Source organism: Alligator mississippiensis, chromosome 6 (assembly GCF_030867095.1).
Source record: "Alligator mississippiensis isolate rAllMis1 chromosome 6, rAllMis1, whole genome shotgun sequence".
In the NCBI taxonomy this organism is placed as follows: domain Eukaryota; kingdom Metazoa; phylum Chordata; order Crocodylia; family Alligatoridae; genus Alligator; species Alligator mississippiensis.
Genome location: NC_081829.1, coordinates 2,870,722 through 2,893,744, shown reverse-complemented (window position 1 = coordinate 2,893,744; position 23,023 = coordinate 2,870,722). Strand labels below are relative to the sequence as shown.

At 48.8% G+C, this 23,023-nt stretch overlaps 1 protein-coding gene across 3 annotated transcripts in view; it reads left to right on the top strand.

Annotated features, from left to right (window-relative positions):
• The window catches only part of ARID1A (AT-rich interaction domain 1A), a 96,909-nt gene that overhangs the window by 67,891 nt on the left and 5,995 nt on the right, over positions 1–23,023 (top strand). For all 3 annotated transcript variants that reach the window (XM_059729498.1, XM_059729497.1, XM_059729496.1), the window contains 13 exons: positions 3,870–4,110; positions 4,534–4,623; positions 5,295–5,462; positions 5,971–6,286; positions 7,284–7,429; positions 7,518–7,627; positions 13,996–14,205; positions 14,750–14,957; positions 20,844–20,976; positions 21,342–21,514; positions 21,682–21,832; positions 21,939–22,082; positions 22,201–22,297. In XM_059729498.1, coding sequence (XP_059585481.1) covers positions 3,870–4,110; positions 4,534–4,623; positions 5,295–5,462; positions 5,971–6,286; positions 7,284–7,429; positions 7,518–7,627; positions 13,996–14,205; positions 14,750–14,957; positions 20,844–20,976; positions 21,342–21,514; positions 21,682–21,832; positions 21,939–22,082; positions 22,201–22,297 — 2,187 coding nt within the window. The remainder of the gene's footprint in view (positions 1–3,869; positions 4,111–4,533; positions 4,624–5,294; positions 5,463–5,970; positions 6,287–7,283; positions 7,430–7,517; positions 7,628–13,995; positions 14,206–14,749; positions 14,958–20,843; positions 20,977–21,341; positions 21,515–21,681; positions 21,833–21,938; positions 22,083–22,200; positions 22,298–23,023) is intronic.

The window sequence follows — 23,023 nt, the reverse complement described above, 5'->3', positions numbered from 1 at the left end:
ACCACGTACCCTCAAATCCTCCATTTTGAAGAAGCTCCGTCTTCTGCCCACGGGAGATCAGAAGCATCTCTCCCCGCGCTCCTGCTACTGCCAAGAGGGTTTCTCCTCTCGCCTCCCTCGTGCAGCCGCCAAACGCCCATCGCTTGGTCAGCTCAGCATTCGTGTTCTTGGGCATCGTGTCTTCTGGGGGAGGTCTCCCAGCAGACTTCTCAATAGATCGCTGACTGTAGTATATCGAGAACACCTTCAGAGTATTATTTCATTCTCCAAAACATCCCCGAGAGTTTCTGGGAGGGATTTTGAAGATACTTGTGGAGATTTGGACTCTTAATTGCACTTCACTTGAAATGGAAATTGTGCATTCGCATGCTGTCAAAGCCACCTACAATCTCAGCCCGAAAGTATGTTAAAGAGAAACGCCAGTCTCCGTTGGATGGATAGCGGACGTAAGGGCAGAGTAAAGTACGTCCGTGTAACTTTGCTCTGAATTTCATGGCTTTCAGGCATACATTTGGTTACAGCTCTGTCCTAGCACACCTTGTAGCAGAAGTAGCTCGTGCAGCCCCGCGATCTTACTAATGATGTTTTACAAACGTGGGTCCTAGAAAGGACCAAGGGACAGCCACAGTTGGATCCGATACATCAGAGGGGTGTTTTGTGTTGGTACGTAAAAGGATGGATTTCATTCATGGCTCCATGATAGTTTTGCAGTTTAACTTGGGTTAAGTCACTTATATTTTACAGTTAGGGTGGCCAAAATCTGGAACCAGCTTCCCAGGGAGGTGGTCCTTGCCCCTACCTTGGGCAAATTCAAGAGGAGGTTGGACAATCACCTGTCTGGGGTCTTGTGAACCCAGCATCCATTCCTGCCTGTGGCAGGGGGTCAGGCCAGATGATCTGTTCAGGTCCCTCCTGACCCTAGCTACTATGATACTAAGTGAAATATGAAAAGGGAAAATGAAGTAGCGCTCCTGGCTTTGGTTTTAATTTCTTAAAATTAACAAAACCCTGGACACTTTCTGTCCTTTTTTTTAACATCTCTTTAACAGGAAACTCCTGTTTTTAGAGAGTAAATTTAGGTCTTATATGCTTGTCTTTCCTAGAAGGGTCTGACAATTGGAGAAATGAGTAGGACTGTGACATTTACGGTACCAAGCATGCAAAAGCTAAGCAGTTCAGTGGAGGAGGGAGTTTTAGATGCTTCATTCTGGCAGGCAGATTTGTTGAATAAATGCTTCACAAGCATTGGAGAGAAGAGGTATTCGTTCTTTTTTTTAAACGAAGAGATCTAGTAGCATTTCCTTTTCAGTTAAGGAAACTTCCACTGAAGCCAGAGAAAACAAAGCTACAATTCTTTTGACAGGAGGTACAAACGTGACCAGCAAAAGAGGACATGCAAACAGACTGTAAGTCCAATAGTCTCTGAAGGATTGTCTAGTTTCTTGTAAAATTTTAGGGGGAAAAATAAAGAATTGTAGCTTTGTTTTCTCTGGCTAATTTTAAAGCTGCAACTTTAGCTTTCCTATTTAGTGTTGCAGTAGATGCCTAATGTTGCCCAAAACTCGTGTGTTAGGATAATGTGAACAATTTGACTGAACTCATAGACTGCAGAAGAAATGTATTTCATGCTTAATGCAAAATAGTCCTGAAGGCCCAAAATCAGGTACAGACTTTTTTCTTTTCTGTTTTTTTTAGCCCCTTGGGTATGAGCGACTGTGATGATGGCCGTGTGCACAGCACCGTCTTGGGCCATCTTCACTGGGGTGATAAGTTTTTTGGTAGCTTTTGTGCCATAAACCAAATTTACTGCTCGGGCAAGAGACTGGAAAATCATGAAGTCCTGTGAACATTGTTTTTAGCTTTCACCGTAATATAAAGAGCACGTTTTTCTTTGGGAAGATGGCAGGTATAGACACACGCACTAATGGGATTTGCCTGGTAAGAAATGGCCTTCATACAAACTGAGCTGGTACTAAAAGGTGTAGGGGAGCCGTGGGATCTCTAATCCCTGAGAGGTTGATTTATTTCCCCTGTGTCAGACGTGGCAGTTGACAACACTGGTTGGAGTTAAGTCATTTTGGAAAAGCACGACCGAATTCGGAAAAGGCTGAGAGATGATGACTTGCCCAGAGCGCCTGCGCTGGGATGTAGACTGGAGCCCACACATCTGAAGTTGTAGTTTGGGGTTTTGAGCACAATACAACTATCTTGGCTTGGTTTTCTCGCTAGTTATGAGAGCCAGTATAGCAACGCTGCTGCACATGTGCGGTTCCACAGGTACTCAAGAAGTAACTATTATTGAAGTTTAAAAAAATCTGTAAATAGTAAAAGGATGTTAACAGCCATAAAATATATATTTGGAGTGCCGTGTGACTGCTGTCCGTTGATCAGTGCAGGGTATTTGATGCACTGGTGGGCTAGAAATGAATAGAAAGTAATGTCCACGTGATAAGTTGGTCTCCTATTTCAGAGTAAATGTGAAATATAGGTTAACGTGTACCCTGTTGCTAAACCATCATTAGCATCATCCTCTCTGTGATCCCAGCTTCAAGGCTGTTTCTTTTCCTGCTCCTCCAAAAATGGCTTCTCAAAAATGGGTTTCTGAGAAACTTCTCATTCGGATATCTTCTACAAATCAAATGGTGCTGCGTTTCCTAGCCGCAACCCCCCTGCTTTGTCCATTTTATCATCTTTTTTTTAGAGAAAAAAGCTACTTTAAATACTCTTTCACCATAAGAAACACAACCTCAAAGGAGACCCTACAACTTTAGATGATTAAACTCTGTCCTGTTGAACTTCATGCATAGTGTTCAGGTGTGTGTGTGTGTGTGTAAAGTGCCCAGGACTTTGTCTTAGTCTTTCATTGTGCTCTGGCATGTGTCTAAGCATGATCTCTTCGTGCCACAGATTGTCTTTACATCTGTGTCTTGTATAGCACCAAGGATATTAATAATTAACTCTACTTATAGTTACAACTTGTTAGTCAAGAGCTCCCCACATATGCATGCTGCTAAATACAAAACCCCGTGATATATCAGCTTGCTTTCTTTATGCTGCAGTTTTCTAGCTACTCCTGTGCCAATTTAGGGCATTGAAACTAGTTCAAACAGGACTCTGCGCTTGCTTCATTCTCAAGGTGGATGTATGCAGCAGGGAGGGCCTTCTCTGTGTTTTTGCCTTCAGCAAAAACTGAATCTTAGTTCTGTAAAAAGAAATGTGTTCATTTCCAATATCTGTGAAAAAAGGGAAGTGGGCAGCCCAAAGAATGCCTTATGGTTTGCTTTAAATCTCTGTGTCGAGTTTGTTGTATTTTTGTCTGTCTTGAGCTTCCCAACCCATCTGAGGTCTGTGAATGGACTGAGGTTAGACGGGATTTCTCAGACTCTTTCCAAGGGTGAGCCACATCTGATTTTTGTGGACAATCTCTCTTCCTAGTCGAGATCACATGGACTGTCTCTTCTTCCATTTGCAGTCTTGAGCATGTGGTTGTGGCAACCACAGCAGTGCCTTACAAAGGAGAATATATTTTTCTTTTTCTTTTAATGTAATCCAGCATCCCTGGAAACAAGGATGAGAATTAGCACCATGTGGCCAGTCATCTCTTTGGCCCACCAGCAAGCACTCCCCAGACCAGCTGGGGGCTGGGTTCAGGGGTGGGCAGCCAGGGTGAGAGACGTTGTTTCAGTTACTTGGGTCTGTGCCACAGATGTCCTAACGGATGGTAACAAAACCTGGGGTCGTGGACTGCTGTTCGTTGTATGGTTGGGGAGGGGAATGCAGTTGAATTCTGAGAAATTCTGTTTCCATGTGGTGCATGGGAGAGTAGACTGACTTCTGTCCCTTCTTGCGTGTCCTTCTGTGTATTGCAGGACCTGTCTGGGTCAATAGATGATCTCCCCATGGGTACCGAAGGAGCCCTGAGTCCTGGAGTAAGCACGTCAGGGATTTCCAGCAGCCAAGGAGAGCAGAGTAACCCAGCTCAGTCTCCTTTCTCTCCGCATACCTCTCCTCACCTACCAGGAATCAGAGGACCTTCCCCTTCCCCTGTTGGATCTCCTGCCAGCGTTGCTCAGTCCCGTTCTGGCCCGCTCTCACCTGCTGCTGTACCAGGTAACGGTGTCCAGCCTGTGTATACTTTCTCGTGTCTCTACCAGACCTATGAAGAGCCGGATTAAAACGGGCAGTTAAGGAAATCTGTCAGGAGCCAGACTGTTTTGACACTGAGGTTCCTGTGCTAATATTTAGTTGTTTAATGGCCATGACTTGCAAGGAACAGGCTTTTAAATATATGCTGCAAAGCCTTTAGTTGATTAACTGATCATGCCATGGCATGATCTTGTGTGTATTATAAGGAAAAATTAATTTAACTCTTTCCTTCCTCTTCCTTCTCCCTTTGTTTCTCTTCGCCTACCTCCTGTGGACTTTTTTGTAGCTTCAGTATCTATTTACAATGATGGCCTCAAGCCTGTGCACTCTGGATTCTCTTGTATGTGATTCTTGGGGATAACGTGCTTGCTTCTTTCCATGGTGCAGGCAATCAGATGCCACCCCGACCACCCAGCGGGCAGTCGGACAGTATCCTGCATCCTTCCATGAACCAGTCAACCATAGCCCAAGACCGAGGTGTGTGCATGTGGTACAGGTTTCAACTGTACATTTCTGAATGCAAAGCAGGATGTATAAAGGAAAATTATTTGGACTGTGTGCTCTTGAAGCCAATCCCCTTTCACGTGGGAGACACTATTGGATAATATTCTGTTTGAAAGAGCTGCCACAGCTCTGGAGGTTTGGGATGCATCCCAGCAGAGTTGACTGTTACCAGTCTTCCGGATACCGCATGTTGTTTTTTTCTTTTTTAAAGAGGCTAGTTCTCTTCAGCTCCTCTTCTCTTCAAAGAGCATCCTCTCTTCAGCTTTTAAAAGAACTTTCCGAGAGGGTTGCTTTTCCAAGAGCCACGACCTTAAATGTATAGTGTTTTACAACAGTTTTGGGCTCCCAACAGAAGAGCAGAGTTGCTGGGAGAAAGATGAATGTATAGTAAATCAGCATTTGCTAGCTCTTACTACGCAGTGCTGCTGCACACTGCAGATTTTTCCCGGTTAGAGTGGCAGTAGAAAGTGAAATATCGTTGTGAATGTTGGTAACTTTTTAAAATAGCAATTGCTGTAATCTCTCTGCCGGGGCTGTCGCTGGAATGTTTTCTCAGGGAATTCCCTTGAGCGCAGGGCGTGTGTGTAGTAAGCCTTGGGATAATTGTGTCAATAACTGCCTCGTTTGAACGTCTCGTTGATCAGGTTACATGCAGAGGAATCCTCAGATACCCCAGTATAGCTCCCCTCAGCCCGGCTCTGCCTTATCTCCACGTCAGTCTTCTGGTGGACAGATGCATGCTGGGATGGGACCTTATCAGCAGAACTCCATGGGAACCTATGGACCGCAGGGGGCTCAGTATGGGCCTCAAGGTAAGAGCATGGGCCAGCTGTATAGGATGAGAAGCTGACGGACCTTTGCTGCAGGACTGTCGAAAGACGCACGGCCCGTAGCTATTGTCCTTTGTCGTTAACGGATTGCATCCAGAACACTGTGATGTGAAAGGGGCTATGCTTTGTGAGCCTCACTTGAAGATAATGACGGGTCCCACTGCTCAGAGAACTAATTTGCTTGGGTTAGAGAACTTCTTGGTACTAGACTGAAAGCCCTCAGATAGCACATCCAGCACTGGAGACCCGATGATCCTTTTCCTCTTCCAATGGGCTCAGTAGTTCCAAACTACTTTTGAGTTGATGCTGTTGGTTGTTTTAAAACACCGTTTTATGTGGATTAGTTCTAAATACTTTGACTTCATGCAGGTGTGCTAGTATCCCTCCTCACCTTCCTGATCTTTTGTCAGCACCCTTTTAATTGAAGATTTGTGTGGCAAGTCAGATGCTATCTTGCTGAACGCCACCCTTCTCCCCTCTGTCTCTGCAGGAGGCTATCCCAGGCAGCCAAACTACAATGCCATGCCCAATGCCAACTACCCCAGTCCCGGAATGGGAGGAACCATGAACCCGATGGGAGCAGGGAGCCAGATGCATGGCCAGACTGGTGTGCCACCTTATACTGGGCTTCCCCCGGGAAGGATGAGCCATGCAACCATGGGGAACAGGCCCTATGGACCCAACATGGCAAATATGCCTCCTCAGGTGGGAACAGGGATGTGTCCCCCGCCAGGTGGCATGAACCGGAAAGCACAAGAAGCAGCTGCTGCTGCCATGCATGCTGCTGCCAACTCCATTCAGAACAGGTAAGACGCATATTTGCCCTGTGTCTCTGTGTATCCTCAACCCTTTCCTTCTCTTTCCAGCCCCTTTCTCTGGGGCTGACCCTGCATTTAGCCTTCAGAAGGACAGGCCCTCCAAGAAGTCGTTTCCATCACTGAAGGTTTAGGGAGGTACAAATGCAGTGCTTGGCTTCATGACACCTTTGAGTTCAAATGTGGCTTGCAATTTTATGCAGCTTTCCCGTGAGCAAAGATGCCTTGCTTGATTTTGAGACCGTGCCTGCATTAGCTGTTTTGTTGCCCAGGTAGAGTGTAAGATGGAGCATGCCTGTCCTTTTTGCTGCTTTTTGTCAGAGTCAGGGTATGAAACTTAAGTGCTATTCACTTTTTCCTGTGGTCTTGATGAGCACCAGAACAGGGCAAAGCGGGGTTTGGAGTTCAGTACCACAGGGAAGAGCGGCATGATTTGTACAACCAAGCGGAGAGTTATGTTGGATGTGAATGCCACCCAGGGCGGCCAGGAGAGCACATAGGCTGGGATGGCTTAGGTGCCACGGAGAACCGATCACATATCCCGTCTTCAGGTTTTGTATGACCACCTGTTGCCTGATCGTACACAGGACCCTGCTAGTGAAATTTTAAAGTTCCTAGTGGGAGATGTGGAAGCATAGAGGCTTTTTAAAATTGAAAACCAAGTTTCAGTACACTTGAGTTAGTTGAGTAGGATGCTACAGTCTCCACTGCAGAGAGAAATAATGGTTAATTTAGACAGGGTTCAACTTGGGGATCCAGACAAGAGGTAAAATTTTCACAAGTGCTAAAGTCCCACTTTTTCAAAACTGTTTTGAGCCCAGACTCGCTTTTGAAAATAGGGTTTAGACTGTGACGTGGTTTAGGTGTTCGTGGTGGAAAAAGCATTCTTCCTTAGCTTGTTAGTTTTGTTTCGGCTGCAGCAGTGCCTCTGTTAGCAAGCCCATACCAGTACAATACCAGACCCTAATGCTTTTGTTCCCTTCCTCAGGCCACCTGGCTATCCCAACATGAACCAAGGTGGAATGATGGGGACTGGGCCTCCTTATGGACAAGGAATCAACAGTATGGCTGGCATGATAAACCCCCAGGGTGCTCCGTATCCCATGGGAGCGAATATGGCTAACAACTCCGCAGGTAAGCCATTGCTGACCCGCAGCAGTTCACTGGATTTCATGGTACTGGATTGAAATACAGTGTTTGAAGATTCTGTTTAATTTTCTAGGGATGGCAGCAAGTCCTGAGATGATGGGCCTTGGGGATGTCAAACTAACACCTGCAGCTAAAATGAACAACAAGGCAGATGGGACGCCAAAAACAGAATCCAAGTCAAAGGTAAAGCGTGTCTTCCTGTTGTCTTCCCAGGTGTCAGGGAAGTGGGAGATCGTGACCTTTGTACACCAGTTTAATTGAGCATGTGTTCAGGACCACGGTCTAATGGCACAACTGTTCAGTGCCTGACGAGTGCATTCCACTTGCATTTAAAATGATGGCATGATTCTTGAGGGACGGTCTGTGTGGTTGCCTTTTGTCCGCATCCCACCTATGAAATCTGTTTCTCTGTCTGACCCTTTATCATATTACTTATGAAAAGCTGCACCTTCATGGCCCAACCCTGGTGGGGGACCTGATGTCTGCAGCGCTTCTGACCTCACACAGGCAAATTTGCCATTATATTTGGGTGGCAGGTTGCTTCAGAATAGGCTCCAATTCTGCGTTTGGCATTGTTCCCATTTATTATTGTGGTGCTGTTGTAATGGTGCTTGAAGACACCAATCCGGAGCCTGCACACGAGGGGTTGTATGTGCAGACATGTACGATGACGTGGTCTTTGCCCAAGGAGACTGTCATCCTTCCCCTCAAAGTATCAGTGTAAATGTTGCTTTCTCTGTCTTCTGCAACCATGGTCCGTTAGACCAGGAAATCCCATCTCTCCTTTAATAGAGCAAATATAGTGGTCGCGCACCTGCCAAAAACTGATATTTTCTCCTTTCACCCTTTATATTGGTAGGAAACAAATCTGTTGTTATATCAGAGTTCATCTCTAACCTCTGCCATTATGATACAGAATATCGAATGTGCGTTTCCTAAAGATACTGTCTCTACAGCATTCCCCTTCCCTGGTCTTAATGACGTGTAGCAAGGTGAGAACTCCTCAGCTTTCAAAGGCTTTGACCTTCAGAGGGCAGCAGTAGAGGAGGCAAAGTGTTTGTCAGCCCTCCCGTGAGTCTAATATAAATACCATCCTCACAAACACTCCTGTTGGGTCCTTCCCTCTTGGCCATGATGGGGAGAGCTCCCTGCTGAATACGGCATTGAAGGCACATGGTGGTACCGAGAGACCACCTGATTTACTCATGTCTTCCAGTCAGTGGCTACCTTGAATATACGGCAGCAATCGGCATTTGGTGCAAGTGTGTTTTGATGGGCCGGGGCTGACTGATTGCACACACATCTTGGTATTTCCCCCAGCAGTTAGTGCCTGGTGAGTGCCTGTGCAGTATGGTTCAGTTTTCTTCTCTGTGTCTGAGGTTTTCTTTGGAAGATCAGTGCTAGAGTTACAGGGTTCCTGTGCCTTGTGTGGAGTCAAGCTGCTTTGTGTATTGGTGTCTATGCTAGCTCCATTAGTAGTAGATTATTGGTCACTTTTGAACGTCTCCTGTTTTTAATTTGAAGAATGGAAAAGCCTTGGAGCTACAGGTAACCAGGTCAGCCAAGCACAGCTGTAGTCAGGAAAATGAAGTGGTTGGTTGCATAGCCTGACTTAGCTGACCGTGGTATACAGAGGTGCCAAAATGGATCACAGATGTTTCCCCATGCTCTTATAAAACGTGGCCAGCACCTCCCGATGCTTTCTTGAGGCATGGCAGAAGGTCTTGCATGAGGGTTTTCCCACGGCATTCGGAAGACCAAAGCACGAGTTTGCCAAACCACTGAATGTTGAGTTTCTGTCTCACTTGCCTAAGTACAGACCCGTCTCTCTCAGAGAACCTGGCAAGCCAGCTTCATCAAGTCAGTGAAGGTCAGATCAAGGTGGTCTAGGGCACCATAAATATGGCAGAGACTCCCAAGAGACACACCCCTGGAAATGGTGCAGGTATCCAAACTCCTGGACATCTTGTACCCTCCACCGCCTGTGCGCCGGCCTGCTGAAACCCGTGGAATGCACCAGCATCCAGCCATTCTGGCCACGTTCGACCGAGCAGACAGTTTTTTTCAGTCACTTCCAGGAGACTTTTTACCTTCCCAGTACAGGGCTGGGTTTGGTGGTTACGGTACCAGAGACATCAGCGGCATTTGTACATATGTATGCATCGCAGCGCCAGGCGCTTGTAAATGCATTTGTATAAATGGTGAAATGTGTGTCAGCGACTGCACACTTTTTTGAATTAAAACACATTGAAGGTTCAAAGGCACACAGCCGCCATTTTCTGCGCACTGATGTGCATTTCTCCATTTATACAAACGCGTGCAATGCAACACGGGGCGTGTCGGCTCACCTGCTCCGCAGACTCGATGAATCCAGTCTGCTCCAGCGTGCTGGATTTCCGGCGCATCGGAGCAGACAAAGGTGCACGTGTAAATGCTCCAGAACACCAGGGATGTTGGTAACATTTAGCCAGAAAGACTCAAAGTGACTTTTGGATAGGGTGGAATATAAACCTAATAAATAAAACTGTTCAAATGCAAAGTATCAATCTGCCAGTCTTTGGCACGACTAATTACCACGCGTCTCTGTTCAAATACAGTTGTTTTGAATAGGGAGAGTCAGTCTCTCAATCTGAGTCTTCTGTAAGACCATTCACAGGACTAAAGACCCCCTTGTATCCAAAGAACGTCTGAGATATAATCCATGCAGCCTTGACTGATAGTACGAGATGCACCCAACACAACAGCCCGTACTACGGCTAGAGCAGTAGGCGAGAGAAGATCTCCCTGGTGCCAGTCTTCATGGATTCCAAGGAGGGTCTAAACAGCCGAGGACTTTTCCTTTGGAGGGCAATGAACTCTTCAATTCAGACGTGGACGAGGCCCTTCAGAAAAGAAGCAAGCAAGAGCACAGAGCTTGGGAGTGTTCCTTTTGAATTATTGTTCACAATTTCGAAGGGACTCAGGAATTGCCAAGAAAGTAGTGGAAGCTCAATGAAGATAAGCCTTGATCTGTGCTGTTGCTGCATGGCCTCCGTCTTCCCTTTGTCACCAACCTTCAGAGGCTGGCAGAGGCTGTGGGTCGTGACCTATTTGCTGCTTCTCCCACCTTGGGCAGCTGCCTCTTAATTTTGGGACCACCTTGAGCCAGTGGGTTTGGAAATCGTGAAAAGACTATCTTGTTCTTGCACGCACTTTATCTCCCTGCCTACTTTATTTTCAATGACCCTTTTTGCGACTGATTCTGTTAAAACAAAAGGGGGATGTTTCTGCAGACGTTAGCGGTGTAGGAAGTGCCTGTGGAGTTGTGGAAGCAGGATTTTATTCCTGTTATGTTCTCAGCTCAGTGAAAAGTTGGCATCCCATTCTGGACTTCTGACAATTGGTTTTGTGATTTCAAGGTCAGGACAGTAACTTTAGCTTCTACAATTCCCTTGCTAGGTTCTCAAGATTGGTTCATTGTACTTGACCCACAAGAAGCCTGCTTTATATATTCACTTGGTTGATCTGCAGGAATACCTCTCATTCCTAATGGAAAAGTCTTTACTAGTAGAGGAGCCTGTGCTGCAAAAAAATAGCTATGTTTTATGTCAATGGATAAGGGAAAGCACAATAATTTCAGCTCTGAGGCAGGTGCATATTGAATCAAATGTGCCACTTCCCTGGCTTCCGTAGCACCTTGGCAGACCAGCTCAGCAGGCAAACATAAGTGGCCTGTCAAACTCAATCCTGCCAAATGTTCTTTTTTTCCAAGCAGAGATTCCTAGAAATACCCCTGCTAGCTGTGGACCAGGGTGCGTGCATGTCAGACATTTTGTTCCAGAGGCAGTTCAAGCCAAGGTCCCCTGCAAGCTGCTCCTCTCTCTTCTGGGTCATTGGCACCGAGTTGCACCTTGCTTCAAAACTGAAGCCAGATGCAGGGCTGGTCCTGACCGTGGCCTTAGCATAGATCTAGCAATTCCGGTATTTAGGTCTGATGGAAACCTTTCAGTACAGTCCCTCATCATTACTTTGCCTGCCCTGCTGAACCGTGCTGTGAAACGATCTGGTCATGCTCACAAACCCAACTTCAACTCTGTCAGCTTGGACGCTGGCTGGATGATGTCTACTGACAGTGCTGCTCTGTACCCTCCACCTCCCCGTTTAGCATCGGATAACAATCTGGTTGCTCTTTGAGCATCTCAGCGTCAGTTGCTTCCGTTGGCATTGCTCACTCCCCCCTTGCCGAACTGCCTTCCAGCTGTGAAATAATATGGGCTTTGTCAGCTCTGTAGGGTCCCTTTAGCATCAGTACCTGCACATCGCCTTCCTATCCAGGCTGCACTATCATTTACCCTCTGTACCAGTAAGTGCATTGAGGGCCTCTTCCCCTTCTCACCCTCCCTCTTTAAGAAGGCCCTTTAGGCCCCCATTATAGGTGGGATTGAGGGATCCTCCAGTGTGAGCCTTTAGCACCCTGCTTCCCTGAAATACGTATGAAATCCATTTTGGTGGCCATTACATCAGTTTGAAAGGCAGGAGAAAGCATGGCTTGCATGGTCTTTCTGCAGTGTTGTTAAGGATGGACCTTGTCCCAGGTTTCCCAGGTTTTTCAGAACTGTGACCCGTTTTTGTTTTGTTTTTTTTCATCTCCCAAGTCTGCTTCTCAAAACCTGCACTCAGCTTCAAGAAAGACTAAACTTTTACGGTAGTAAGACTGCTGTCTTCATGTAGACAAGACGGACGTTTGGGAATATGCTTAGACTAACAGCTCTCCACAGGAAGGGTGAAGGGCAGGTGCAGTATCATCCTTTTCTGATTTAAGGTCTCTAAGTATATGGAGATTTGTTATAAATTAGCCAGTTCACCCCTTAGTCCGATTATGACTCGGTCTTTCCTGCGTGTTACAAGAATGCCTGTCTCTGGAGTCCGTAGGGCAACTCTGAAGTGAAAAGGGTAGGGGAGATGTTTCTGATGACTGAAGAGCTGGGGGACGGCTCCAGATCATCCTGGAACTTGAATGAAGGCCTGGTCAAAAAATAGCTCCTTCCGTCTTGGAAAGTCATTTTCTTCGTGACAGCGACTTCAGCTCAGACCCGGTGCCGCAGACTTGCCCCACGTTTCTCTAAGTGGTGCTAGAGTTTCTTTAATGATCCTGTTTTCTTCCATCTGCGTGCCCAACCTGGGCACTTTTCCACGTGCATCACCACCAATCCAGGCACCGGTTTTGTTAGCTTTTCTACTTGTGGTGGACTAGAGTCCTTCAAATCTACTTGACATCAGTTTGCTAGCGAGTATTGAGAACAATGGGCCTACACCTCTGTGGATGCCTCATTGTACATGTTTCTATGGCCTGCCTCGTTTGGAACTAGAAAGCCCTCGTTAAAGTTCTCTTTCGGTTAAGTTGAGGCTGCCAGCAGCGCTGCCATGGGTACTTCAGTTGTTGACCTAAAGCTGTTACGTGAACCCTTTGACCCAGACCCTTCTGCAGAACTGCTTGGATTCAGCGTCCAAGAGAGAATTCTGCTTGGGACTCTGCTCCAAATCCAGTTTCCCAGGTGGAGGATAACACACAACTCTCCCTTCCGCTTACCTCCACAACACCCCTCGTCCAGGTACCTCTCGGATATGGTTAGCCGACTCGTTACAGAAAGTTCTTCCTAATTCGCATCCTTTTCTGCAGACAGGAAGGGGGGTTGGCGTCGTCCCATCGGGGTACTTTTCTTTGGTTTCTGGAGGTAAACAAGAGAGGAGGCAGCGAGGGAAGAGATACGTTTCTCTCGAGGCTGCTGGCATTGTGCACAATCTGATCAGAAGCTGCAACAGATTGACTCATTAGGGAAAGAAAAATTTCTAAGGGAAGCGATCCTCTTGCAGGATACGTGCCCACCCACTCTCCTCCCACCAAGTGCTTTGCATCTAGGCTTTATTTTTCTTTGGGGCATGCCTTTTTTTAATTGTGTGTTGATAACTCACTTTGTATTATCTTGTCCTGGAAGCTTCCACTTGCGCAATGGAAGCAACTGCCTGCTTGGAGGGCAGGGTGTATAGCTTGTGGAGTGTGATGGTTGCTGTGAACTCTGGCCTGTGCCTTCTGCTGCTCACGTTGCCTTTGAGGGCAGAGAAGCCCGTAAGAGCGCCACAAACCCGGTGCTAAAATGACAAAGACCTAGGAGTAGGGATCCGGTTAGACCCCTTCAAAGAAACCAAATTGCAGGTGAGTTTCTTGATTAGGAAAACGACTGGCCGTTCTGTGGGTCGTCACCATCTTCTCATCTACCAGCGCTCGGGTCTAGTGTCTGGACAGGTCCCAGGGGAGCACTTTCACCCTGAAGTGTGGTCCGTGGGATTTTGCTGTTCTGCCCCACGTGCAAGCTCAACATTTCACCTGTGTGAATACGCCAACCTTGGGCCTAGGTGTTGGTTTCCACATTTGAATGATACGCAGCTGCCTCTAATGCCACAGCAGAACTTTTTGCTGGTTTATCGTCTGTTTATAATGCTAACTGTGGACTTCGATGTTGAATGTTTTTACACGCTTCTCCATCCTGTGATCTGCTTCCTCCTTCTCCTAGAAGTCCAGTTCCTCTACTACCACCAATGAGAAGATTACCAAATTGTACGAGCTGGGTGGTGAACCAGAAAGGAAGCTTTGGGTAGACCGTTACCTAGCCTTCACCGAAGAGAAAGCGATGGGCATGACCAATCTCCCAGCTGTGGGCAGGAAACCCCTAGACCTTTACCGGCTCTACATCTCCGTAAAGGAGATAGGGGGACTGACTCAGGTGAGCAGCCAGAAGCCAACGAGACGTGATGCAGGCTAAATAATTGTCTGTGTCTGTATAGCGGCCTCAGTTTCTCAACGGCAAGTTACAGGCAACAGGATTCAGGCTTGACTTGCTTCTGTTACGTTAGGTCTGATATTTTTTTACTTTATTTTAATGGTATTTATAAGAGCCAGCTTGCTTAAACCAGCTGAGGCAAACTTTCAGTGCTCCAAGAGAGTTGCCTGTCTTCAGTCTTGCCAGCCAGGGAGCTGCACCAAGCACAGAGAGCAGCTCTGGCACCTCCCAGACTTCTTTATCAGCATTGTTGCATCTGGGCCTTGTGGCTGCTTTCTGTGTGCTGCTTGGTGGTGGCTGCGCCCGGAGGGATGGGTTAATGTTTTTAATCCACGGTTTCAGTCCAGCTGCGGCTGTTAATGATTGCTGCTGCTCTTGTTTACCTGGTACGTGGTGGGGGGAATCGAGCTCTGCCTGATCCTGGAGGGGGTTCTGAAATGGGAAGCGACTTGGATTTAGGTTTTGATCCTGTTGTTTGGTCGTGCAGGTCAACAAAAACAAGAAATGGCGGGAGTTAGCCACCAATCTCAACGTGGGCACGTCTAGCAGCGCAGCCAGTTCTTTGAAGAAGCAGTATATCCAGTGTCTCTATGCCTTTGAGTGCAAGATCGAGCGAGGTGAAGACCCTCCTCCAGATATCTTTGCGGCTGCTGATTCAAAGAAGTCCCAGACTAAGATACAACCTCCATCTCCAGGTGAGTGTAAAGACTGGCTCTGGGGCTGTAGTCACTCAAGCACATCTGTTAATGCCCAACAGACCGGGCCTTATGTGCCATGCAGTCAGCTGGATCCAGACTTTATTGCTAGGCTCTCAGGTCTGCCGCACAGCAGAAGGTCTGTGATGGGTAGATGCGTTCAAAATGGAGGCCTTTACCCAGCTACGTCTGCCAGTAAGTAGTAGCGAGTAAAGCATGTGTTGCGTGGCACGTGCAATTATTCTGTGCTGCCATTGACTCCTGAATTTTCTGCATATATTAACACTGACAATGTATCAGTGTGTCAGGGAAGGTGGGGAGAGAAGGGAGCCTGGAGTTGGCTTTTCAGGGTGATCTCCATGTCTTCTTGCAGCAACACTGGTGACTGCTGAGCTTTGGGACCCTTGCAGAAAAGTAGTGTATTTACATCCACACAAACGGTCCCTTCGTGGTAGCAAATGCTCGAGGGCACTGTGCAGTTGCCCGCCATGTTGGCTGCCTTCTCCTGGCTGGCTGCGAGCGTTAAGGACATTCTTAGCTCTGCTTGCACTTTTCTTTTCTTTTTCCTTTTCTCTGTCAAGTTTATTGAGGCTAGTTGGTGGGGTTTGAGTTTCAGACCTGCTCTGGGGTAAGTTTTAGAGCTGATGGATCAAGTATTCTCTGTTCTGTTGTGCCTAGTTTAGCTTTCTGGAGAGTCTCAGTTCCTGGATGTCACGTCTGATCAAGACGATAAGAAACAGGAGACAAAGGCTGGGCTAAAGCAGTGCATACTTTATTCTCTCATTTCCCTGCAGCCTGATACCCTCTATACTTTTTGTATTAGGTAGGGCCATTCCCTGGTTTGTTGTGGAATGTGTCGGCTCTTTATGCCGCAGCTCATTTGCCTTCAGGTCCTAGTAACGATGAAGACCTGAAAGGCCAGATCCTTGGGTACATCTGTTTAGGATCCCATTGACATGCAGAGGCAAAACAGCGTTGTTTGCTTTGAAAGACTTCACCATAGAGAAGCCTCCTCCTTTGGTTTTGGGAGGGGCATTTTTGTCTAGCTCCGAAGTGTTGGAATAAGCCCTGTTCTGCTACAACTCCAGGCCCGCACATCTGTCGTCAGGGACCTCCTTTGTTCTGATGGCTTCCAGTGCCAGGTAAGGCAGACGGGGGTCTCCCACTTTCCCGAAGCCTGGAAGCTCGGCTCTCTTCAAGTCCTCTTCCCTTCTTGATCAGACGTGCAGGTTCTTCAGTGATCCGTCCACCCCAGCACAGCTTCCCGCTGGCTGGAAGTTGTACTGGGGCTGCAACTGGGGAGCGGGGAGGACAGGAAGAAACAGCAGCGATGTGGGCAGAGCTGGAAGCTTCCCGGCCCCAGCACAGCTTCTTATTGTCCAGCTCTGCGGGCCAGATGTTGCCAACCCCTGCCACATGGAAATGCTTCCGGTTATGGGGGATGTAACAACAGAGTCGCTGTTTTGGGGACTGCCGAGGCACAGCGGTGTGTCTGGGATGTGCTTGGAGCTCCCTGGATGCCACCAGGTCAGGTGAAACTCTGGGAGTTGCTCAATATTCTTCATGCTGTTTTGTGAGTCTTCAGAGGCGGTTTCTTTCCCCGTCCTCTTTCACCCATGGGGCTTTCCTTTAAGTGCTGGTAGTTGGAGGACAATGAGGCCAGCAGATAGCCTTGCTTCCTTAATCCCCATTCTTTCCTTTCTCCAAAAGGCAAGGGTGTGGTTACCACTGTTGTCTTAAGCTCCTCTGTTTGAAGAACCTTCTTCTTTTTTTTTTCTCCCCACCTCTGGCCAACATTCACACAATGACTTGCCTGTACTGGATAGGAATGAACTCGTATCTGATGTCATACATCTGCTTTGCCTGGATACTTTCATGTCTGCCCCGTGTTGCTTCTGATGACTGTAGACAGTTTCAGGAGTTGCTGGTTTGGATTATCGCCTGTCTAAGAAACTTTCAGCTTTTTTTGTTTATAATATATTTGATGGGAAATCCTTCCCCATTGACTAAGGCTTGGCAGTTTCCAACACCGGCATTTCTGAGGTTCTGCAATGGGACAGCACCTTTTCCTGCTCTTCGCTCCCAAGTCTTTGGCTTTTTCTCCCATCAGTAAGAAGTGTGAAGAGCTCTAGGAATGATGATTCTTCCCCTTCTGACAATATACCCCGAGCCCATGGAACAGAAGTAACAGGCCTTGGTTCTCAGTGGGTATTTTGGTTGCAGGGGGAGAAGTGAACAGAAAATCCAAGAACAGACTCATTCCTCCTTGACTTGGAGCTAGGATCTGCTATAGATTAAATTGATCGAGGCCAAAGTTCAGTTTAATTTGTCTGTCGCAGAATGGACAATCTTGATGGCTCTTGATCTCCAAATTATCTTCTGTGCTCACAAGACCTTGTAATCTAGAAAAGCTGTCTTGTATCCCAAGCCAGTCTCTGTGCTGAACTGGATTAATTCTGGTCTCTCAAAATTAGCAAATGTAGAGTTTGGGTAGTTGTTGGAGTAATGTTGTAGCCACGGTGGTCCAGGAAATGAGGGGCAAGGATTTTTGTGGCCAGTACTTTTTATGGGACCAAGTGTTTGGTTGGGTGTCTCTTGGAAATCCAGGAAACAAGTCGTGTTGAAATTCCTCCCTAGATGCGGGGAAGCCGCTCCTTGGGTTGAGAGGAGAGACTCTGCTTCTATTCTGATCTGCTTTTATGCAATCTTTTGGAAACGGATCGGAACTGAAGTCTGCCGTGGTAGGTCCTTGATCAAAGCGCACGTCTTGTGTCCCACTGGCAGCTCTTACCGAATTTATTCGTTCCTCAAGTCATAAAAATTCCTTTAAGGACTCCATTGTTCTTTCCACTGGTCAGGAAAGCTGTCCTGACGTGGGATTTAACTCCACTGCACTCTTCAAGGTTTGTCATGATTTGTCACTTTAAATTTGGCCTCAAGTAGCAATTGAGTTCTACTTAAGCTCGACCACTAATTTCTCCACAGCTTGCTTTCTGAGACCTTCCTCCTATTAGCTGAGGTATGAAGCTGTATCAGGGAGATGTTAAGTGTGTTTGGATAGGGCTAAGGCATTTAGAAAGCCACTTAAAGCTTCTTGTAGCATTTGGAGATCTGTGGAGCAGGGATGCCATTTCCACTTGGTGCCCGTCCAAGTCGATCAGCGTGCCTACATTTTTACTATGTTTGAGCTCGTGTGGTTACATGCAGGTTTGAAGACTCTCCTTTCTAAGGGCGTGGGAACGCTGATGCCCTGCATCGGTGGTGGAAAGCTGGAGGACTGCTGCCTTGGCTTCCCTTTGTCCATTCATGCAGCGCTGCTCTTTTGACTTGTAGAGCTGAGCCGTGATGTAGGAGGGCCAGGATGCAGTCCACGTGTGAACTCCTCGTGCGGTCTTCACTGGGGTTTGTCTGTGGGAACGCGCAGAGGCAGTAGCTGTGGTCTTTTCAGACACGCCTCTACGTTCGTTCTCCTTCCCTCTGCCTCAGAGTTTTCTCAAGGACTCGGACTGGCCAGAAGGAGCGGTGGAGGTTTGGGGCCACGTGGTTGCCCTTCAGACTTGGCCTCAGTCCCTCAAAGGAGCAGTCATGTCCCCGCAGGCGCTGCTATTCTAGCAGGCTCCTCGAAGCTCACCTCAGGGAGCGCCCCACGCATGCACACATGCCGAGCACCCCCTTTCCTGGGAAGCAACCTTGCTGCTTAGCAGCTGAGTAGAGGTTGGTAGGACACTTGGCACTGGGGAAGCATGAGCACTGAGGCAAATTTGTTGAGTGACAGCAATGTGACAGACGCCAGGAGCCCGCTGAAGGCATCTAGTGCTGTGCAGACGCTTCTCCTCTCTTGTGGACAAGGAAATGGTGACTTGACTTTTTCCCCCTTTCCCTGTTCAGAAGGTTGATCTACCATCCGGTTCTTCTACTCGTCCACCGCTGAATCCACGACAGCCGTTCCTATTAGATATTAGGAAAAACCTTCTCACCAGGAGGGTGGTGAAGCACTGGAACTGGCTCCCCAGAGAAGTGGTGGGACCTCCATTCTTGGAGGTTTTGAAGACCTAGCTAGACAAAGCCTTGGCTGGGACGAGATGGTTGGGCTGGTCCTGCTCTGAGCAGGGGTTGGACTAGATGCGACCTCTTGAGGTCCCTTCCAACCTTAATTTTCTGTGATTCTGTTAGCTAAATATATCTAATAGCAAGATCGTTTGACCCTCGCACATCAGGATACAGATTTCACATCCCATGAAGCAGCTGGCTTCTGTGGGCTCTCAGGTGTTGCTTCAGGGTCTTCACCAACTTAAAACGTAAATGGAGGCAAGTCTTATTTCAGCCCTGCCTGGTCGTGAAAACGGAGAAGAATTCGTGCGCTGGAATCGGTTGTTCAGATGAAAACCGGTGGAAGTCTGAGCGATGACTTCTAGCTGTGGCGTCTGTGGAGGCTTTGCCAGTAGTGACAGCGCGCAAGGCAGGGGTGGCCAACCTGCGGCCATTGGGAAGCTGGTCACCGTGTGCTCGTGCAAAGATTCACGGAGACGCATGTTAACTTCTGGAGAGCCGCACGTGGCTCCGGAGCCAGCCGCAGGTTGGCCACCCCTGGCGTAGGGCAATGGGGGTGTCTAGCACAGGTTTCCAATGCAGGATGGGTCCGGGCCATCCTGTACATAAAACTGAGCACGCAGAAAGCCTCTCCAGAGGTGTAAGAGGCTGCTCACCACTTCCTGGGCTGGTCGGCCACGGGTTGCCTCCGGCCTTCTTGGGTTCCTGCATGCGAATGAATGGCTGCCTGTCTCCTGGGCGGCCCAGCACCCAGCGCGGCACTGGCGTGTCTCCAGCTGTTCGTAAATCAGAGCTGGGGGGACGGGACAACGAATGGCAGCGACACGGGGAATGTCTTGCCTCTTCCTGTTGATGTCAGTGCATCTGTAATGCGGTGGAAGCTAGCACTGAATTCCCAGGGGAACGGAGCCGAGCTGAAATGGTAATGAATAGGGAAGGACAGCATGGGGGAGGAGTTCTGAATGAAATTCCCTGCTGAGCTCTGCCCTTCCTTCTGGAGACGTCCCCAGACAGGGAGGAAGGGAGAGACGGACAGGGTGCCAGGAAGGTGGGGTGTAAACAAACATGACCCGCCTCTGACCTCCGAGGATTTTAATGAATAGCTGAAATGAGTCATCAACCCGGCGAGGCTGAAGCAGAGGGCTATCGGGTGCCGGGAATGGTAGCTAATGGAAACGTTAATTAAGAGTTCAGTGCCTGCCAGCTGCGAGGCGTGCAGGGACCTGAGAGGTGACACCGTTGTGGCGGTTCCGCCGGAGGAGTGGAACTCCTCGAGCTGGCACTGCGCTTGCGGGCACGTGGTGGCGTAGGGGTTTCAGCGAGGGTTTGCCACCACCTCTGTGCCCGAACCCACCCGGAGTTCATCTGTAGTTGTGTGCGAGCCAAACGAGAGAGCTCCTGCGTAATAAAATGACTCTTTGGCCGGATGCAGGGGGGTTTCCTCTCCCACCAGAGTTGGCGAGTGGCAGGGTGGGGTAGAGGACAAGAAGGGGCAGGGCTTCTGTCCACCAGGGATGACTGGCTGATGGAGAGATGCTGTCTGCAGCATGGGACAGTGGCGCAGCACCTTCCTGAGATAACCTGGAGAGCTGGTGCACGATGGTGGGAAGGTGTTTAAGAGCCGGGGGGTGGAGGCACAGAGTCGTAAGGATTCTCATTGCTTCATGTACCGTGCACGGAAGTCTGCACCCTGGTACACTGCGCTCATCCCGCCTGCCTGCCTTGCTCACGTTTCAATCCTGGACCTACCTTGCCTTCAGGTGTTTTCTTCTGGGAAGTTTTGGGCAGTCTCTTCTGCCTGGCAGACCCCCTCATGCAACTGCTCTTTCCTTCCAGCGGGTTCAGGCTCCATGCAGGGTCCCCAGACACCTCAGTCCACCAGCAGCTCTATGGCAGAAGGAGGAGACTTGAAACCCCCGACTCCAGCATCAACGCCACACAGTCAGATGCCCCCTTTGTCAGGCATCAGGTATCGCACTGCTGCGAGTGGGAGGGCGTGCGGTGCTCGCCAGGCCTAGGGAGGCTTTTGTCAGTGTGACTGGCTTGTGGGCTGAAGCGAGCATTTGGGTTGGTCTCGGTTTGCAGTAACTCGTGGCAAAGCGGTAGAATTTGCATCTGGGGAACCACAGCTCTTCTCTCTCAGGATTTAGGCTGAGGAGAGGATTACGGAGGGGGGTGGGCATCGTTCTTTGAAATGAGAAGAGGATTTTTTCCTCTCGGTGGGCTCCGTGGGAGGAGTCGTGAGATCCTTCTTTCTGGGGAAGCGAGAAGCTTCAGTGGTGAGGCAGAGAGTGGTCGGTGGCTTTCTCACCACGTGTTCTTGCATTACACCAGGAGCAACTCAGTTGGCCTTCAGGATGCCTTTGCAGATGGCAGTGATCCCACGTTCCAGAAGCGGAACTCCATGACTCCAAATCCAGGGTACCAGCCCAGCATGAATACCTCTGACATGATGGGTCGCATGTCCTACGAGCCAAATAAGGATCCTTATAGCAGTATGAGGAAAGGTGAGGCGGTTCTGGCTTGCCTTCACTTATAGTTCAGGGGCATTGACCCCATCGGATGCCCTAAATGCGCCTTGGGAATATACACCTGTGCTCCCAAGGTCTCTTGTCCTTCTCTGCCAAACGCATCTTCCTGTGCTGATCATCAATTTTTTTCCCCCCTCTTCCAGCTCCTGGAAGTGATCCCTTCCTGTCCTCAGGGCAGGGCCCCAACAGTGCTATGGGTGACCCTTATAATCGTGCTGCAGGTCCCGGAATGGGTAACATGGCCATGGGGCAACGGCAACACTATCCCTATGGAGGGCCTTACGAGCGAGTGAGGTGAGTGCGTGCACCTGCCCGTTGCTGGATTCTGCGCGGTGCAGTGACTGCCCCGGTTGCTTCTTCCCAGCAGGGGAAAGAGCAACATACCTTTGTGTTTGTGCAGGACGGAGGCTGGAATGGGACCCGAGGGCAGCTTGGGCACCGGCACTCCGCAGCCCAACATCTTGCCTTCCACTCCTGACTCGGGGATGTACTCTCCCAGCCGCTATCCACAGCAGCAGCAGCAGCAGCAGCAACAGCCGCAGAGGTAGGTGCACAAAATGGCTTCTGGCAGTTCAATAGAAAACCTCTTGCCAGGGAGGGGGCGTTATTGCTCCACTTGCGCCTCCCAGAAGTCATGCGCTGTTCTCGGTCTCTCTCTGCAGACATGATTCCTATGGCAATCAGTTTTCCACTCAAGGCACATCTTCTGGCAGCCCCTTCCCTAGCCAGCAAACCACCATGTATCAGCAGCAACAGCAGGTGAGTTCTCCCCGAGTCTCCACTTTGGCCGACTGACAAAGATATGGGCGATTTCTTGTCTCTTCTGCTTTGTGCAAATGAGAATGCCCGCCACGATGGCTGTCTGCAGCACTGGATCCTGTTTAGTGTCTCAGTTACATGCTAGTGTAACCTTCCCATAGTCCTGGTAGTTTGCAAGTGGTTAAGTGGGTTTTGTTTGCGCGATGCTGGGTTATGTGCATTCTGGATCGTGTAGAGAGCGCAACAAGGGGTCCTGCTAGCGAGCGTTCTGGGAAGCGGGGGCTCTGCAGATACCAAGAGCCCAGGCAGCTTCGTTTGGTGGTTCCTTCTCTCGTCCTAAGCTTATCTGAACCCCATGGAGTTTCTGTAGCATTAGTTCACAGGCTGGGCGAGCTTGTTCTCTGGTAGCTTTGTGGTGATCCCTTCGCAGTTTTGAGCAGCCGCCTCTGGGTGGGATCCTTCTATGCAAGTCAGAATTTCCTTGGGTATTCTCATATGCTGAGCTGGACATCAGAGATGTTGGACTTCCCTCCAGTCCCTTATTCCCACAAGATTTCTGCTGCTTGGTTTTCTCAAGGAAAAGTTTACTGTAGCTCCTGTTAAGATTATGAAGAGGAGGCTCTTCGTTTGCTCTTCATAGCCATGTTTCTGTCTCTTGTTCCCTCACTGATTTTTGGGTTGTGTCCTGTTTGGCTTGTGAGCCTCAGGAGAAGGCAGTTGCAGAGC